This window comes from Triturus cristatus, chromosome 9, assembly GCF_964204655.1.
Source record: "Triturus cristatus chromosome 9, aTriCri1.1, whole genome shotgun sequence".
NCBI lineage: Eukaryota > Metazoa > Chordata > Amphibia > Caudata > Salamandridae > Triturus > Triturus cristatus.
The window spans coordinates 1,284,442,333-1,284,457,630 of record NC_140592.1 but is presented as its reverse complement, the minus strand read 5'-3'; the positions used below and the strand labels follow the sequence as shown (position 1 = coordinate 1,284,457,630).

The 15,298-nt window shown below is 48.1% G+C and overlaps 1 protein-coding gene across 1 annotated transcript in view; it reads right to left on the bottom strand.

The window, feature by feature from the left end:
• TTC6 (tetratricopeptide repeat domain 6) overlaps positions 1–15,298 on the bottom strand; it is a 1,112,931-nt gene that overhangs the window by 380,389 nt on the left and 717,244 nt on the right. The window contains exon 25 of the mRNA XM_085627931.1: positions 9,613–9,762. Within this exon, the coding sequence (XP_085484057.1) occupies positions 9,613–9,762 (150 nt within the window). The remainder of the gene's footprint in view (positions 1–9,612; positions 9,763–15,298) is intronic.

Below are 15,298 nucleotides of genomic sequence, written 5' to 3'. Positions count from 1 at the left end.
GGACCTGGAACAGTCCAGACCTGTACCTGGAGGACCTGGAACAGTCCAGACCTGTACCTGGAGGACGTGGAACAGTCAAGACCTGTACCTGGACCTGGAACAGTCAAGACCTGTACCTGGAGGACTTGAAACAGTCAACAACTGTACCTCGAGGACCTGGAACAGTCAAGACCTGTACCTGGAGGACTTGGAACAGTCAACACCTGTACCTGGAGGACGTGGAACAGTCAAGACCTGTACCTGGAGGACGTGGAACAGTCAAGACCTGTACCTGGAGGACGTGGAACAGTCAAGACCTGTACCTGGAGGACGTGGAACAGTCCAGACCTGTACCTGGAGGACGTGGAACAGTCAACACCTGTACCTGGAGGACCTGGAACAGTCAACACCTGTACCTGGAGGACCTGGAACAGTCAACACCTGTACCTGGAGGACCTGGAACAGTTCAGACCGGTACCTGGAGGACGTGGAACAGTCAACACCTGTACCTGGAGGACCTGGAACAGTCAAGACCTGTACCTGGAGGATCTGGAACAGTCAACACCTGTACCTGGTTGACTTGGAACAGTCAACACCTGTACCTGGAGGATCTCAAACAGTCAACACCTGTACCTGGAGGACCTGGAACAGTCAAGACCAGTACCTGGAGGATCTGTAACAGTCAACACCTATACCTGGAGGACCTGGAACAGTTCAGACCTGTACCTGAAGGACGTGGAACAGTCACAACCTGTACCTGGAGGACCTGGAACAGTCCAGACCTGTACCTGGAGGACCTGGAACAGTCCAGACCTGTACCTGGAGGACGTGGAACAGTCAAGACCTGTACCTGGACCTGGAACAGTCAAGACCTGTACCTGGAGGACTTGAAACAGTCAACAACTGTACCTCGAGGACCTGGAACAGTCAAGACCTGTACCTGGAGGACTTGGAACAGTCAACACCTGTACCTGGAGGACGTGGAACAGTCAAGACCTGTACCTGGAGGACGTGGAACAGTCAAGACCTGTACCTGGAGGACGTGGAACAGTCAAGACCTGTACCTGGAGGACGTGGAACAGTCCAGACCTGTACCTGGAGGATCTGGAACAGTCAACACCTGTACCTGGAGGACCTGGAACAGTCAACACCTGTACCTGGAGGACCTGGAGCAGTTCAGACCGGTACCTGGAGGACGTGAAACAGTCAACACCTGTACCTGGAGGACCTGGAACAGTCAAGACCTATACCTGGAGGATCTGGAACAGTCAACACCTGTACCTGGTTGACTGGAACAGTCAACACCTGTACCTGGAGGATCTCAAACAGTCAACACCTGTACCTGGAGGACCTGGAACAGTCAAGACCTGTACCTGGAGGACGTGGAACAGTCAACACCTGTACCTGGAGGATCTGGAACAGTTAACACCTGTACCTGGAGGACCTGGAACAGTCCAGACCTGCACCTGGAGGACCTGGAACAGTCCAGACCTGTACCTGGAGGACCTGGAACAGGCAAGACCTGCACCTGGAGGACGTGGAACAGCCAAGACCTGTACCTGGAGGACGTGGAACAGTCAAGACCTGTACCTGGAGGACATGGAACAGTCACGACCTGTACCCTGGAGGACCTGGAAGAGTCAAGACTGACCGGAGCTGCGCCCCTACACCACCCCCGCCAGTGCCTGGAGATCCTTATGGGAAAGTAGCGCTTAACAAATCCCTGATTGATTTATTGATTGAAGACCTATAACTGAAGGACCTGAACAACCACTTCATAACAAGCAAGTTACTTCCCTTCGGTAACGCATTATCTGGTAGAGACAGATTCTTTACTTTTAAATAGCCCTGGCGTCAGGCTGGATCTGGAAACATTTGCGTGAGCAGTAGCCATGCGTGCCGTCTGGTGGCTCTGTTCGGCTCCGCGTGACTTCACGGCACCGTTAGCGTCGGCTTTGACATTATGGTCACCTATATAGGTGCCACCCAGGCATGCAGATGACAGTTCCTTTTCACTTTTGCATACCAGAAGCGCAGAGCCATGGAGTGAACTGATTTGCATGTGTGTCACAACTAGGGCCCTGAAAAGGTAGCAACCCTAGCATGTGGTGTAGTTCCTAGGAATCCCCAGGACCTGCACGTTTTGGATGTCCTAAACTGACGGCTTTGTGTCCCAACCGCCTCCGGACACCCCCAGAGGATATGTAAGCCGTCAGACCAGCTAGCTCTACAGTGCCACTACCACCCCCTGTAACCTACAGTGGAGTAGGTAGTCTCTGGCAACCACTGAACATGACAAGCCTGATTCCTCAGGGATCGTGAAAAACAGTACAGTACTTTTCGCTCTGACACTTGTGCTTGCTTTGGCTCAGAAAATACACAGGATGGCGATTAGGACGTTTCAATAAGTATTTATTGGTCCAGCGACAACTTTGTGTAAAACATATGTGATGCGACAATCAGGAGACAGAAGCATACGAAAGAGATTGTAAGTACCAATACAGTAAATAGTAGATACATTTCTACCATAGTGCTAAGAAGATGATTTGCTAAAATGTATCTAGCCTAACTTGGATGTGTAGGTTTTATATGCGTATAGATACGTATATCTGTAGCCAAGGAACCCCTAGGGATGAATCAGCCCCCTCAACTGATGGTTTAGAACGAAGGACCCCGTCTCTGCGTCGAGGATGACAACCCACAAGGGATGTCAGACCGCTGCGTGTCGGAGATTCGGCATGCAGGACCCCCGTCTCAGCTTGGAAGCGTTTATCTTCTAGTTTGTAGGGGGAGTGAGGGTCTTTTATACTAAAGTGGTCACTCCAGGGTTTTTTCTAGAATCAATTGTTTTTAAAACAACCATGGATGTTTTAAAAACAATCATAAATGTTTTGAAAACAATCACCAATGCTTTTCCAAACAATGGTGATCATGCACAGCTGGCTGTTGGCCAAGGACGAAAAAAAGTGGTGACCCTTATACAGAATAAATCTGCCGTGTCTGGGGACATGTTTATGGACGTCAGGTGCAGGGATTCAGACAGAAAATTAAGAGCCTGGTGTCGAAGAGACAGGAGCAAGCTATTAGATAAAAGGTCACCTATTTAGAATCGTTATAGTTGTTTGGATGGGATGATTTATGTAAAATGGAGTATACAGGACATGACTATCCTAAAGGACATGACAAGCCCTATCACATGGGTCTGTAAACGGGGAGGCATGGGTGGGTCTGTAAGGAATCTGCAGCTAGATTTCGTCTCTACCAGATAATGCGTTACCGAAGGTAAGTAACTTGTTCACCTGTTAGAGACCTCCAGCTGCAGCTTCCTTACCGTTGAATAGATACCCAAGCCATACCATCCTGGTGGTTGACAGCGGGCACATTTTCTACACTAAAATGTCCTGCAGGACTGAACAGGCAAAATGCCCATTCCTGAGGACCTGACTGTCCAGGCAGTAATGCTTGGCAAACGTGTGCAGAGATGTCCACGTTGCTGCTTGGCAGATATCAGGACTGGGACACCCAGAGCCAACGCTGTGGTCACAGCTTTTCCTCTGGTGGAATGGGCCCGTAAGCCCTCAGAAGACTGCTTCCTAGCCAGGGACTACCAGATTTTAATACAGATAACAAAACAGCACAAAATGGTCCATTCTGCACTGCCTGACCACGTGCTAATATGGCAATTTAAATCTCCAATGACATCTTGTCAGTGCACAATATATTTTTATCATTAGCGCACCTGCCTGGGGACAAATACACCACCATGCTATGTTTCCTTTCTTCCTACAGTGATATGCCGTGATCGGATATACATACCCAAATTAAATGAACAGAATCCATTCTAACATACATAGAGAGAGGAGAACCAGGACTGTTGTCTGGCCCCATCCCTAAGTATCAATCCATGTTTTGAAAAGGTAATCAAATACGTGGCTCCCGACTAACTACTCCATCCTCAATATTATCAACTTACCTGGTATGGTGTGGTATAATAGTCCTCTCATTCCGCAGGATTGCCGCAGTCGATTTCGCTAAATACCTGGAGATCATATAACAACCCCTGATTGTGAACGTACCTCCATATTTTGGCTTGCCAAGGTACTGTGGCCTCCACATCAATTATAGCCGCTAGAACCCTACACCAGATCAGGCTCAATAACTTAAACCTCTTCTCTTACAGAAAAGACTATCGTTGTACTATTTGGCACAGATGACTCTCACAGCGGGCTACATGCTCACTGCCTGATGACCCATAAGGTAGTCACTACAAGCATTATTCTTTAGGCACTGCATGTCTACTCCTGGGATTCCACTCCCGGGGTCTCTTGATGACACCTATTTTCTCTCATTTCTCACCTCCATAACACTAATGGGCCCTACCAGATTTGGATGATGTCTCATATCTCACTGTAATGTGCACGATAGTTATGGCCCCTCTTTATACACAGCTTTGGTGCAAGATAGCACTCACTTAACATAATAGGAAGTAATCTCCTCTTGAAATTATTTGCATTCCCGATCATTTGCCAATGCCATTTCTTTTTGTTTACTTTGCAGACACCCAGACATCTTTTATATGTATTTCATCCGCTAATACTTAGCAGTTGGTCCTGAAGAAGGTGGTTTCCCACTGAAACGCGTGTTGACCGCGATACTACTAACATTAGAGACATTGAAAGCTGACATCTTTTTCATTTTGTCAACCTGAGAAATCTGACCAATCTAAGAGTCCTAGTTTTTCTTTCCCTTTTAAATTTTCTTTTCTATTCCTTATTGTATGAATGAAAGTATGAATGATTAGCAAATGTTTTTTATACCACAGATGTCTAGGATGTTCTTTCTTATATCAAATATGTAATATGTCTGCACCAAAAATTATAAGTGTAAAAACAAAAAAAAATTTTCTTCTGTTTTAAATCATGTGTAAATTATAAAACACATCACATAAAAAAGAAATAATAAAAATCGTTTTTTGTCTAAAAAACTTCAATGGACTGAATCTATGAAAATAATGTTATAATGTGAAATGTAATTTATCTTTGACATTTTGATTGGGTAATGCAGAATCTCTACAGATCAATTAAATAAGTACATAGGCCGGTTTAGAGGTTTCTACTTTATATTTTCTGCCTGACCAAGCTCCCATGTAACCTACAAAGAGTTGGCCGTCCACTCGGAACTCTTTTGTGCGGTCAAGAGAGAACAGAATGCTCTTCTTGGGTCCAGACGGTGGAGACACTCCTCTTCCTTTGAGGGATACGGGGGAGCAAAAAAGGTGGGCAGCGTAACCGAATGACCAGATGGAATGGGGTCACAACCTTTCGTAGGAATGAGGCACGGGTGCGAAGCACCGCCTTATACAGCAATGTCATCATGTAGAGAGGCTTGCATGAGAAAGCCTGTAATACACAGACCCTGCGGGCAGATGTAATTGCCACTAGAAAGGCTGTTTTAATGGTAAGAAGCCAGAGGGGACAATTGAGCAACGGCTAAAAGGCAGCACACATTAGGGTATGCGAGAATCAAATTAAGGTCCCACTGAAGCATGATAAATGGAGTGGGTGTAAACATGTCTACATGCCCTTTTTAAACAAGGGGGGTTGGTCCGGCAGCCGCAATAAAGCGGAGAGAGCAGAAAGGCAACCTGTAAGAGGGTAAGAATAAAGCGAAGAATATTAGATAGAGAAGCAAAAAGAGGGTCAATAAACATTTCTGAACGATATTTTACAACTTTTTGCCTAAGGCAGGTGTTTACCATCTCAGTGGAGGGCCACTATTGCATTCTTCGGGAGGAAGGTCAAAAGCCATCAACTGCCGCCGCTCAATCGCCACGCAAAGAGGCGCAGGGTTGATAGGTTCGGGCGGAGAACGCTTCCCTGCTGCTGCAACAGAAGATCCTCCCGAAGGGGCAGCCTGATCGGAGGATCGATACTCATACTCAGAAGCTCTGGATACCAGACTCTCCTTGCCCAGTCCGGAGCCACAAGGATGACTTGGGCCCGGTCGCTCCTGATCTTCTTCAGAACTCTATGCAGGAGTTGTATGGACAGAAAGGCGTTCAGAAGGCCTGAGCTCTCTTGCAACGAAAAGTATCACCGAGTGATAGCCGCCTTGGAAACTCCAGCACGCAAAACTGCTGACATTGCACGTTCTTTTCGGAGGCGAACAGATCTAACCAAGGTTCTCCCCACAGCTGAAAGAGACCTTACACCACCTCCGACTGGAGACACCGCTCATGATCTTGACGGCTGAGTTTGTCTGCCCTGGCATTCAGAGAACCTAACAGGTGTTGCCTGACGTTCCAGCCATGTCCAGAGACGCAGGGCATCTAGACAAAGAGTCCACAACCCCAACCAGCCCTGCTTGTTGCAGTACCACATGGCGGTGGTGTTGCCCATGAAAACCTGCACTGCCTTCGCCTTTACAGAGGAAAGAAATGCTTTCAATGCCAGTTGGATCGCCCAAAGCTACAACAAATTGATGTGGAGCTTCGACTCCGCCAGAGAACAGTGTCCCCTGATCTCCACCTCTCCCAGATAGCCACCCCATCTCAGGAGTGATGCATCTGTCACTACCGTGAGATCTGGTTGGAGAAGGGAGAGGGGTCTGCCTCTGACCCAATCGCGGTTAGTCAACTACCACTGCAGGTCTTTTGAGGTTTGCTACTAGATCTGGACGATGCTGGTGAGATTTCTCCGATGCTGTGCCCACTGGAACTCCAGGTCCCACTGCAGAGCCTGCATGTGCCATCAGACATGATTTACCTACACTGTGTCCAGAACAGCTCCGATGAAAGGGAGCATCTGAGAAGGAGTCAGGTGTGACTTCGGCATGTTTATAGAGAACTTCAGCAAATGCAGAAGTCCGCCGTAGTCTAGAGGTGAGAGATGACAGCCTGAGGCAAAAGTGCCTTCATTAACCTGTCGTCGAGACAGGGGAAGACTGATACCCCTAACCTGCGCAGATGAGCTGGGACCACCGCCATTACCTTGGTGAAAACCTGAGGGACGCTAGTAAGGCCAAAGGGGAGCACGGTGAACTGAAAGTGTTCATGGACTTCCTTGAACCACAGGTAACGCCTGAGGGCAGGCAGGATGGGGATGTAAAAATGTGCATCCTGCAAGTCCAATGCTACCAGCCAGTCTCCTTGGTCTAGGGCAGACAGAACCTGAGCCAACGTGAGCATCCTAAATTTCTCCTTTTTGAAAAAGAGATTGACGGTCTTAAGGCCCAAAATGGACCTCAACCCTTTGTTCTATATGTGAAAGTAGCGGGAGTAGCAACCACTGCCTACTTTGGAAATCGGAACCTTTTCTATAGTTCCCTTGGCCAGGAGAGCTGTAACTTCCTCACGGAGTAATACTAGATGGTCCCCCGCCAGCAGTTCTTGAGTTGGTGGTAAGGGAGAAGGGAGAAGGAAAAGAAAGAACGGGAAGAGAATAGCCCTCCTGAATGATCTGTCTAGTGTTATGGACCTCCAGCAAAGGAGATGGTGTTGAATACTCCCTCCGAGTGGAGTAACATGGGTGGCAGATGAGTTCTGGCTACTGTTTCAAGGTTGGACTAAACCACGTCATGTTCTCACACAACTTGGGGAGTCTGCGCAGGATGGTGACTGGGATATGGCTGACACGGTTGAAAACCCCTTCCATTACTATGAAAAGGGCAAGACCTAGGCAGGCCACAAGGTGTACCCGAGAGGCCCAAGGATGTGGCCAAAGCACGAGATTCCTTGAAGCGATCCAAGGCTGAGTCCGCTTTCTCACCAAAAAGACGAGTCCTGTCAAAAGGCATGTCCAATGAGGTTAGCCTGGACATCACCGGAGAAGCCTGATGTTCTCAGCCAGGAATGGTGCCATAAGGCCACCGTCGAGAAAGCAGCCTGCCAAGCGAGTCAGTCGTGCCTAAGCCACACGCGATGGTTAATTTTGCTGCATCTCTCCCATCCTTCACTACCTTGGAGAGCACGGGCCGGGTCTCCACCAGGACCTGTGGCAACACTTGTACAACCGTTTCCCAAAGGGTGTTTGAGAAATGGCCCAATAAGCATGCAGTATTCACTGACTGCAATGCCTGGCTCATAGAAGAAAACATCTTCTTCCCAAGTGCATCCAGCCTCTTGGATTCCCTATCCGAAGGAGCAAAAGGGAATGTGCTATGGGACGTTGAACCCTGAACCACCAAGCTCCCAGCAGTGGGGTGTTGGCTGAGGAATCTTGATTTGCCTGGTGCAGGGCGATGGCGGCATACGATTGTCCTGTTCACAGGAGCCTCTCTGCTAGGCTTGGGCCACGTGCCTACAAGGACATCGGTCAGTGCTTCATTAAAGGACAAAAGGAGTTCGAACGAGGAAGCCCAAGGCTGAAGCGCATCGGTCATGAGATTAATTCTGACCTGAACTGAGGGCAGCTCCAGGCCAAGGACCTCTGCTGCCCTCCTCACCGGCATGGCATGAGATGCTCCCTTCTCCATTGCCACACTAGGTGGAGACAGCATACCAGTATCTAGAGATGTGTCCAGTCCACTGGCTTCTCCAAGATCCTCAAACCAGTCCAGTTGTTCCACTGGACATCTAGCTGTTGTTCTGAAGATATCAATGGCCCCTCCCAATCCTCACCCATGCCTGAAACTTCCTCAAAATGTACAGGCAACGACGTAGAACCTCTGGGCTCCATCAGCGCTTGAGTTGAGTCTTCAGGCCCGAAGGCTCACCGGAGTGGCTGCGCATGGGTGCGTAAAATTCCTTAAAATGAGCGGGGGGTGCTCCGGCTCCTGGAAATGGACGGAGATGAGGAGTAAAACCTGGCTCCAGCTCCTGAGAAACATGCATAGAGTGTTGATGCTCCTTACCTGTCTCGTCGATGGATGACAGGCAAGGTGAAGTAGAACTCTGCTTGGACGATGACTTCTTTATATGCCTCTTCCCCGAGTGTAAAGAAGAGGACTTGGGGCTCCTGGAGTGGTCCCACAACCTTTTCTTCCTCAAACTGAACCGGGATCTCTGAGGAGTCGCGCTCGACGGTGTCGACTGCTGGGCCGCAAGACGCTTCAAAGATTGCTCCCGCAAGGCCTCTGGCGCCATGGCCCAGCAATCCGAGCATGACTTTGTGTCGTGGTCGTGCTCGAGGCACCACAAGCAGATGAGGTGGGAGGGCCGGTTACCAACATGGCGCAATAACAGGCACCACATGGCTTTAACCCTGTACATCTAGATGACATCTTCGACACACAAGACAAATAAAATTGGCGACAAAATGTCCAAAAAAAAGCCTGTCAAAAAGAGAAAGAGGGGCAGCTCTTCTCCGGATCAGGGCTTAACTGGCAAAGAAAGAAAATAACTGATGTCTGTGCGGCTGGGAGGAGCCTATATAAATGATCGCAACGTCATAACCCACGCTAATGACAATGTCACGCAGAGCCGAATGGCGCCAGGCGACGGTGCACAGGGGTACTGCTCACTCACAAGTTTCCAGATCCAGCCCGACGCCTGGAACATTTTAAGGTAAGAAATCTGCAGCTAGAAGTCTCTATCAGGTTCAAAACTCAATGAACACAGAAGTCACAATTGAGTCAAAAATTGTCCAGCACAGCACACACCTCCCACCTCACCCTGAGAGCAGTCAACACCAGTACCTGGAATTGCTTGGGATTCACTGCCAGGGCACGGTTGAAATCCTGGATGGCCTTGGCTTGGTTCAGGCGCATCCTGCACAAGCCTCGCTGGTAAAAAGCAGCAGTATAGCCCGGATCAGCCTTGATTGCAGTGTTGAAGGCATCGAGGGCCTGAGGGAAGCCACAGGTTTAAGAAAAAAAAGAATGGTGAACAACAGGAGCAAAAAGGACAGAAAATACAATATACTCCCGCTTCCATGATTTCAGAGGCACCTTCCGTATGTATAATACCTGTCCCACATGCTTCTGTACCTTCATAGACACCTCCATTCTCCATACCGCATGCTGCCATACCCTCATAGATACCTCTGTTCTCCATACCACATGCTGCTGTACCATCATAGATACCTCCATTATCCATACTGCATGCTGTCGTACCCTCATAGATACCTCCATTCTCCATGCCACGTGTTGCGGTACCTTTATAGACACCTCCATTCTCCATACTGCATGCTACTGTACCTTCATAGATACCTCCGTTCTCCATACCGCATGCTGTTGTACCTTCATAGATACCTCCATTCTTCATACCACATTCTGCTGTACCCTCATGGATACCTCCATTCTCCATACTGCATGCTGCAGTACCCTTATCAACACCTTGGTTCTCCATACCACAAGCTGCAGTACCCTCATAAATTCCTTGGTTCTCCATACCACACGCTGCTGTACCTTCAAAGACACCTCCATTCTCCATACCGCATGCTACTGTACCTTCATAGACACCTCCATTCTCCATACTGCATGCTACTGTACCTTCATAGACACCTCCATTCTCCATACTGCATGCTACTGTACCTTCATAGATCCCTCCATTACCCATACCACATGTTACCATACCTTCATAGACACCTCCATTCTCCATACCACATTGTGCAGTACCCTCATAAATATCGTCGGGTGGTGGAAGAAGCGAGAATGACACCGCCATAGCCATAGCACGGATTAAATACGTACTAAAGCACCGACGACGAATGGGTGAACGCTGATACATCGTTTTTCGGCGTAGTCATTATTGAAAGAAGAAGCCAGTTTTTTCACCTCGGGAGGCTAAGTAAGATTAGTGTGGAAATAGGAGTCTACAAGTATTCTAGGAAATTCAATTATCCTATGACTTCCCCAATTCATTAATTGTATGGCGTGATCCCCATCCTTGGAAAAGAAAAAATCCCAAGTTTGGATGTAAATTCTTCATCCGCCATATGTTCTCGCATACTGGATCCTATATGTGGACGACTGTATGTTTAATTTTGTCCCCAGAAATACAGTCCTGATGAGACCCGGTATTTAAAAGTGGGTCGAAACGCCGTCAACAACAAAATAAGAGACAGCCTTGACTGAATCACTGTATATTGTATATAAACTGTACTTATAATAATTTTTCCAATAACTTCTGATATCGTTTGTTTTCTCTTTGTTTGGTCACAGTACAAAGGTTATGGTGTTTTCACTGGGGCACATTTTGCACTGTATATGTAAGAAAGAAAAGTCTGTATATATGAAATGTTTTTTATATGTGACTTAAAAGTGTACATTAAATAAAGTCCTCGGCTGAGGCTTAAATTTTTTTTCTAGAAATAGTTTTTATGAGGGTGTATTGTGATTAGTATTAATTTACTCTTATTTTTATTCTCATTTTCTCTTGAATTACATATGTGAGATTAACTCATGAACAACCATTGTTGTTGTATGGAATATTTAAACAATTTTCAAATGAGTTCCTTGTGAATATTGTTTGTAGTACGCAGTACCTTCATAGACACCTCCATTCTCCATACCGCATGCTGCCGTACTTTCATAGGTACCTCCGTTCTCCATACCGCATGCTGCTGTACCCTCAGATACCTCCAATCTCCATACCACATGCTGCAGTACCCTCATAAACACCTTGGTTCTCCATACCACATAATGCTGTTCCTTCATAGACACCTCAATTCTCCATACCGCATGCTGCCATACCTTCATAGACACCTCCATTCTACATACCACATACTGCCGTACCTTCAAAGGTACCTCCTTTCTCCATACTGCATGCTACTGTACCTTAAGACACCTCCATTCTCCCTACCGCATGCTGTTGTACCTTCATATAACCCTCCATTCTCCATACCGCATGCTGCCGTACCCTCATAGACACCTCCATTCTTCATACCACATGCTGCTGTACCTTCATAGAACCCTCTCTTCGCCATACCACATGCTGCAGTACCTTCATAGACACCTTCATTCTCCATACCACATGCTGACGTACCTTCATAGACACCTTCATTATCCATACCCCATGCTGCTGTACCCTCATAGAGACCTTGGTCCTCCATACCGTATGCTGCCATACCCTCAGATACCTCCATTCCCCAAACCACATGCTACTGTACCTTAAGGCACCTCCATTCTCCCTACCGCATGCTGTTGTACCTTCATATAACCCTCCATTCTCCATACCGCATGCTGCCGTACCCTCATAGACACCTCCATTCTTCATACCACATGCTGCTGAACCTTCATAGACACCTCTAATCTCCATACCACATTCTGCTGTACCTTCATAGACACCTTTATTCTCCATACCACATGCTGCCGTACCTTCATAGATACCTCTATTCTCCATACCACAAGCTGCCATACCTTCATAGACACCTCTCTTCTCCATACCACATGCTGCCGTACCTTCATAGATACCTCTATTCTCCATACCACTAGCTGCCATACCTTCATAGACACCTCTCTTCTCCATACCACATGCTGCAGTAAGTATAAGTATAAAGAAGCTTGTAAAACGCTTGAATGCCAAACGGCGTCTTGGCGCTGAGGTGTGAATAGTTAATGACGGAGGAACAGTACTAATGGATATTAAACAGCTGGAACTTCAGGGCCTTCCTAAAATGTACATAATTCTGTTGGAGTCGCATACCCACTGGTAACTTGTTCCAGAGTTTTGTTGCACAAATGGCAAAGGAGCGACCACCCCATCTTGCTAATCTAAATCTTGAAGTGCAGATGAGGCCAAGATTGGCCGAACGCAGATCACGAGAGGAGGTATAATGCCTAAACCTATCCCTTCCATCAGTTGCACCCCCGCCAAAACGTGCGCGGTGTACCAGACAGAGTGCCTTAAACTAAATTCTCTGCTGACCTGGGAGCCAATGTAATGATCTTCTTCCCTTAGAAGTGGGGTGTCCCCTGGGTAAATTCAGAATGACACGAACCGCCGCATTTTGTAATGACTGTATCTTAGCAACCTGGTATTTATCAATACCCAGGAACATAGCGTTACAATAGTCCAATCTGGACATAAAAAGAACGGCCATCACCGTCTTCTGCAGCACCCGAGGGATGAAGGGGAGAATTTTACGCAGTGTTTTTAGCAGGAGAAAACATGAGGAGGTTAAACTGTTGACCTGAGCTGACATACTCAGCTTATCATCAAAAATCACCCCCAGGTTCCTCACCTTAGTGACCGGTAAGGGGCATTGACCGGCCTCAGGTGTCCACCACCGAGTGTTCCACAGCGGGGGACCGGTGCTGAACTCCATGACTTCTGTTTTCTCGGTATTTATTTTTAGGAAGCTCAAGCGCATCCATTCCATCACATCCGTTAAACAAGCATGAAATTTGTCCGCTATTAACTCAGGATTGTCCGTTACTGATATCACCAATTGTGAATCATCAGCGTAAGATACAAGCGTAAAACCATGTGTCACGATCCTTGCAAGACAACTGAGATATGCAGAACGGAAGACCGGCGCCCCTAGCTATGGCCCTGCAGTACGTATGGTAACAAGCAGCGGGAGCCACACTACAAGTCCCAGAAGTCTCTGGGGCACCGAGTGCCGGAATACCGGAAGCGGTGCCACGCATGTGACAGCCGCTATAAGGCCCTCCTCCTCAGTGGGAACGGGGCTTGACAATCCATCGGAAATACCCAGCAGCGGCGCTTAACGGATGGTGTTCCCCGCTGGAGAATGAGCGCGCGCTGAAACCAAAGACTGAAGCCCGTATACTCGTCAGCACAACTTTCTGAGCCCGAATTTTCCCCGAGGACTTCGGTGATACTACTCTGGGGCGCCAGTGTCAGGTATTTAGGTGGGCGCTGTGGGAGGTGCGGGAGCACTCTTTCAACGGACTTTGCCGTGGCAGTGGAGTCAACTGCTTCGGACATACATCTTGATTTCTTTCGCTTGTGGAACCGTGCAGTTCGCGCTAGGAATGCGCGTGTGCTGCAAACAAGGACCGTGATAGTGGTCATAACTATCGTAACGGCTATCGTCTAGCAAAGGCACCGTACTGTGAGCACAGTGTTCGCTTTCAGGGGACAAGAAACCTTGCTGGGTGTGTTAAGGAAGATTGCACGTGGCTGTGAATTGAACAGCTGCGTAGGCTGTGGGGTTCCTGAACCAAAGCCCTTTCTTCCTGAGAGTTTAAGCACCTTTGGTAAGTGTTGGACCCAGAGGGATGGGAAGGGTAAGAGGGTAGGTTGCCTTCTCTTCCCTAACAAGCTCTCTGTTTGTTTCCCCCTTTCTGCAGCCAACCAAGGGAGTCACAACCATAGTTCCTCCCAGTTTTTGATGGTAGATGACACCACATAGACCACAAGAGTTCGTTTGTTTTATTTCCCTCCTTTCCCCCGGAGTGCCTCCTCCACGTTCTGGTATTTGTTACATACATTGGCGTGGGGTTGCACACGGGTGAAGTAGGGGGTTTACTACAGGTCATCGCTCCCGCCGGCCGACTTCTAAGGTTAGTGGCTTCCATAGTATTCAGCTACTGACGGCCCGACACCATGTTTCCTAACAACTCTAGCTAATGGCCTAACGTATATATTAAAGAGGGTCGGGGAAAGAGCGGAACCTTGTGGAACGCCACACGGCAAGGTGAAATTACCTGAATGTAGGCCAGCCCAGTTTAGTCTTTGCTTTCTGTCGTCCAGAAACGAGGATAATAGGGCCAAGACCCGTTCCGTAATCCCTACCTCTTTTAATCGCTGTACCAATACCGCATGGTTGACGGTATCGAAAGCAGCAGATAGGTCAAGGAGGACATGAATTGCCCTCCCTCCTCCGTCAACTACTGCCCGAATACCCTCTGCTGCCGTTATTAGGGCCGATTCAGTGGAGTGTTTAGGCCGGAAGCCATGCTGGGACCGATCGAGGAGGCCATGTTTAGCTAAGTGGTCAGTCAGACTTAAGTTTATAGCCCTCGCCGTGACCTTGGCTATAATTGGAAGGCCCGAAATGGGTCGATAGTTTGATGGCTCCAAAGAAGGTTTTTTAAGCAGCGGCTTAATGCTGGCCATCTTCCAAGTGGCAGGAGATATCCCCGCGGCCAGTACCTGATTAATCAGGGATGTGAGGGTGGGAACAATCCTTTCGGCCGCCAGATGCAGAATATGCGGAGGACAGGGATCTGTGGCTGCACCAGATTTTATAGAGCTTAACAGCTCCAGTACCTCCACTTCAGACAAGGGACCAAAGGAGGTGAGACTGCACGTCAGATTCTCCTCCGTGCATGGTATCGACTGCTTACAATGCGCAGGTATTGAGCTGGATGAATTGGCCAAGTCATCATAGATTGTCAGCACCTTGTTTTGGAAGGAAGTGGCCTGCTGATCACAGAAAGCCTGGTCAGGACTAAACAGATTGGCCTGCTG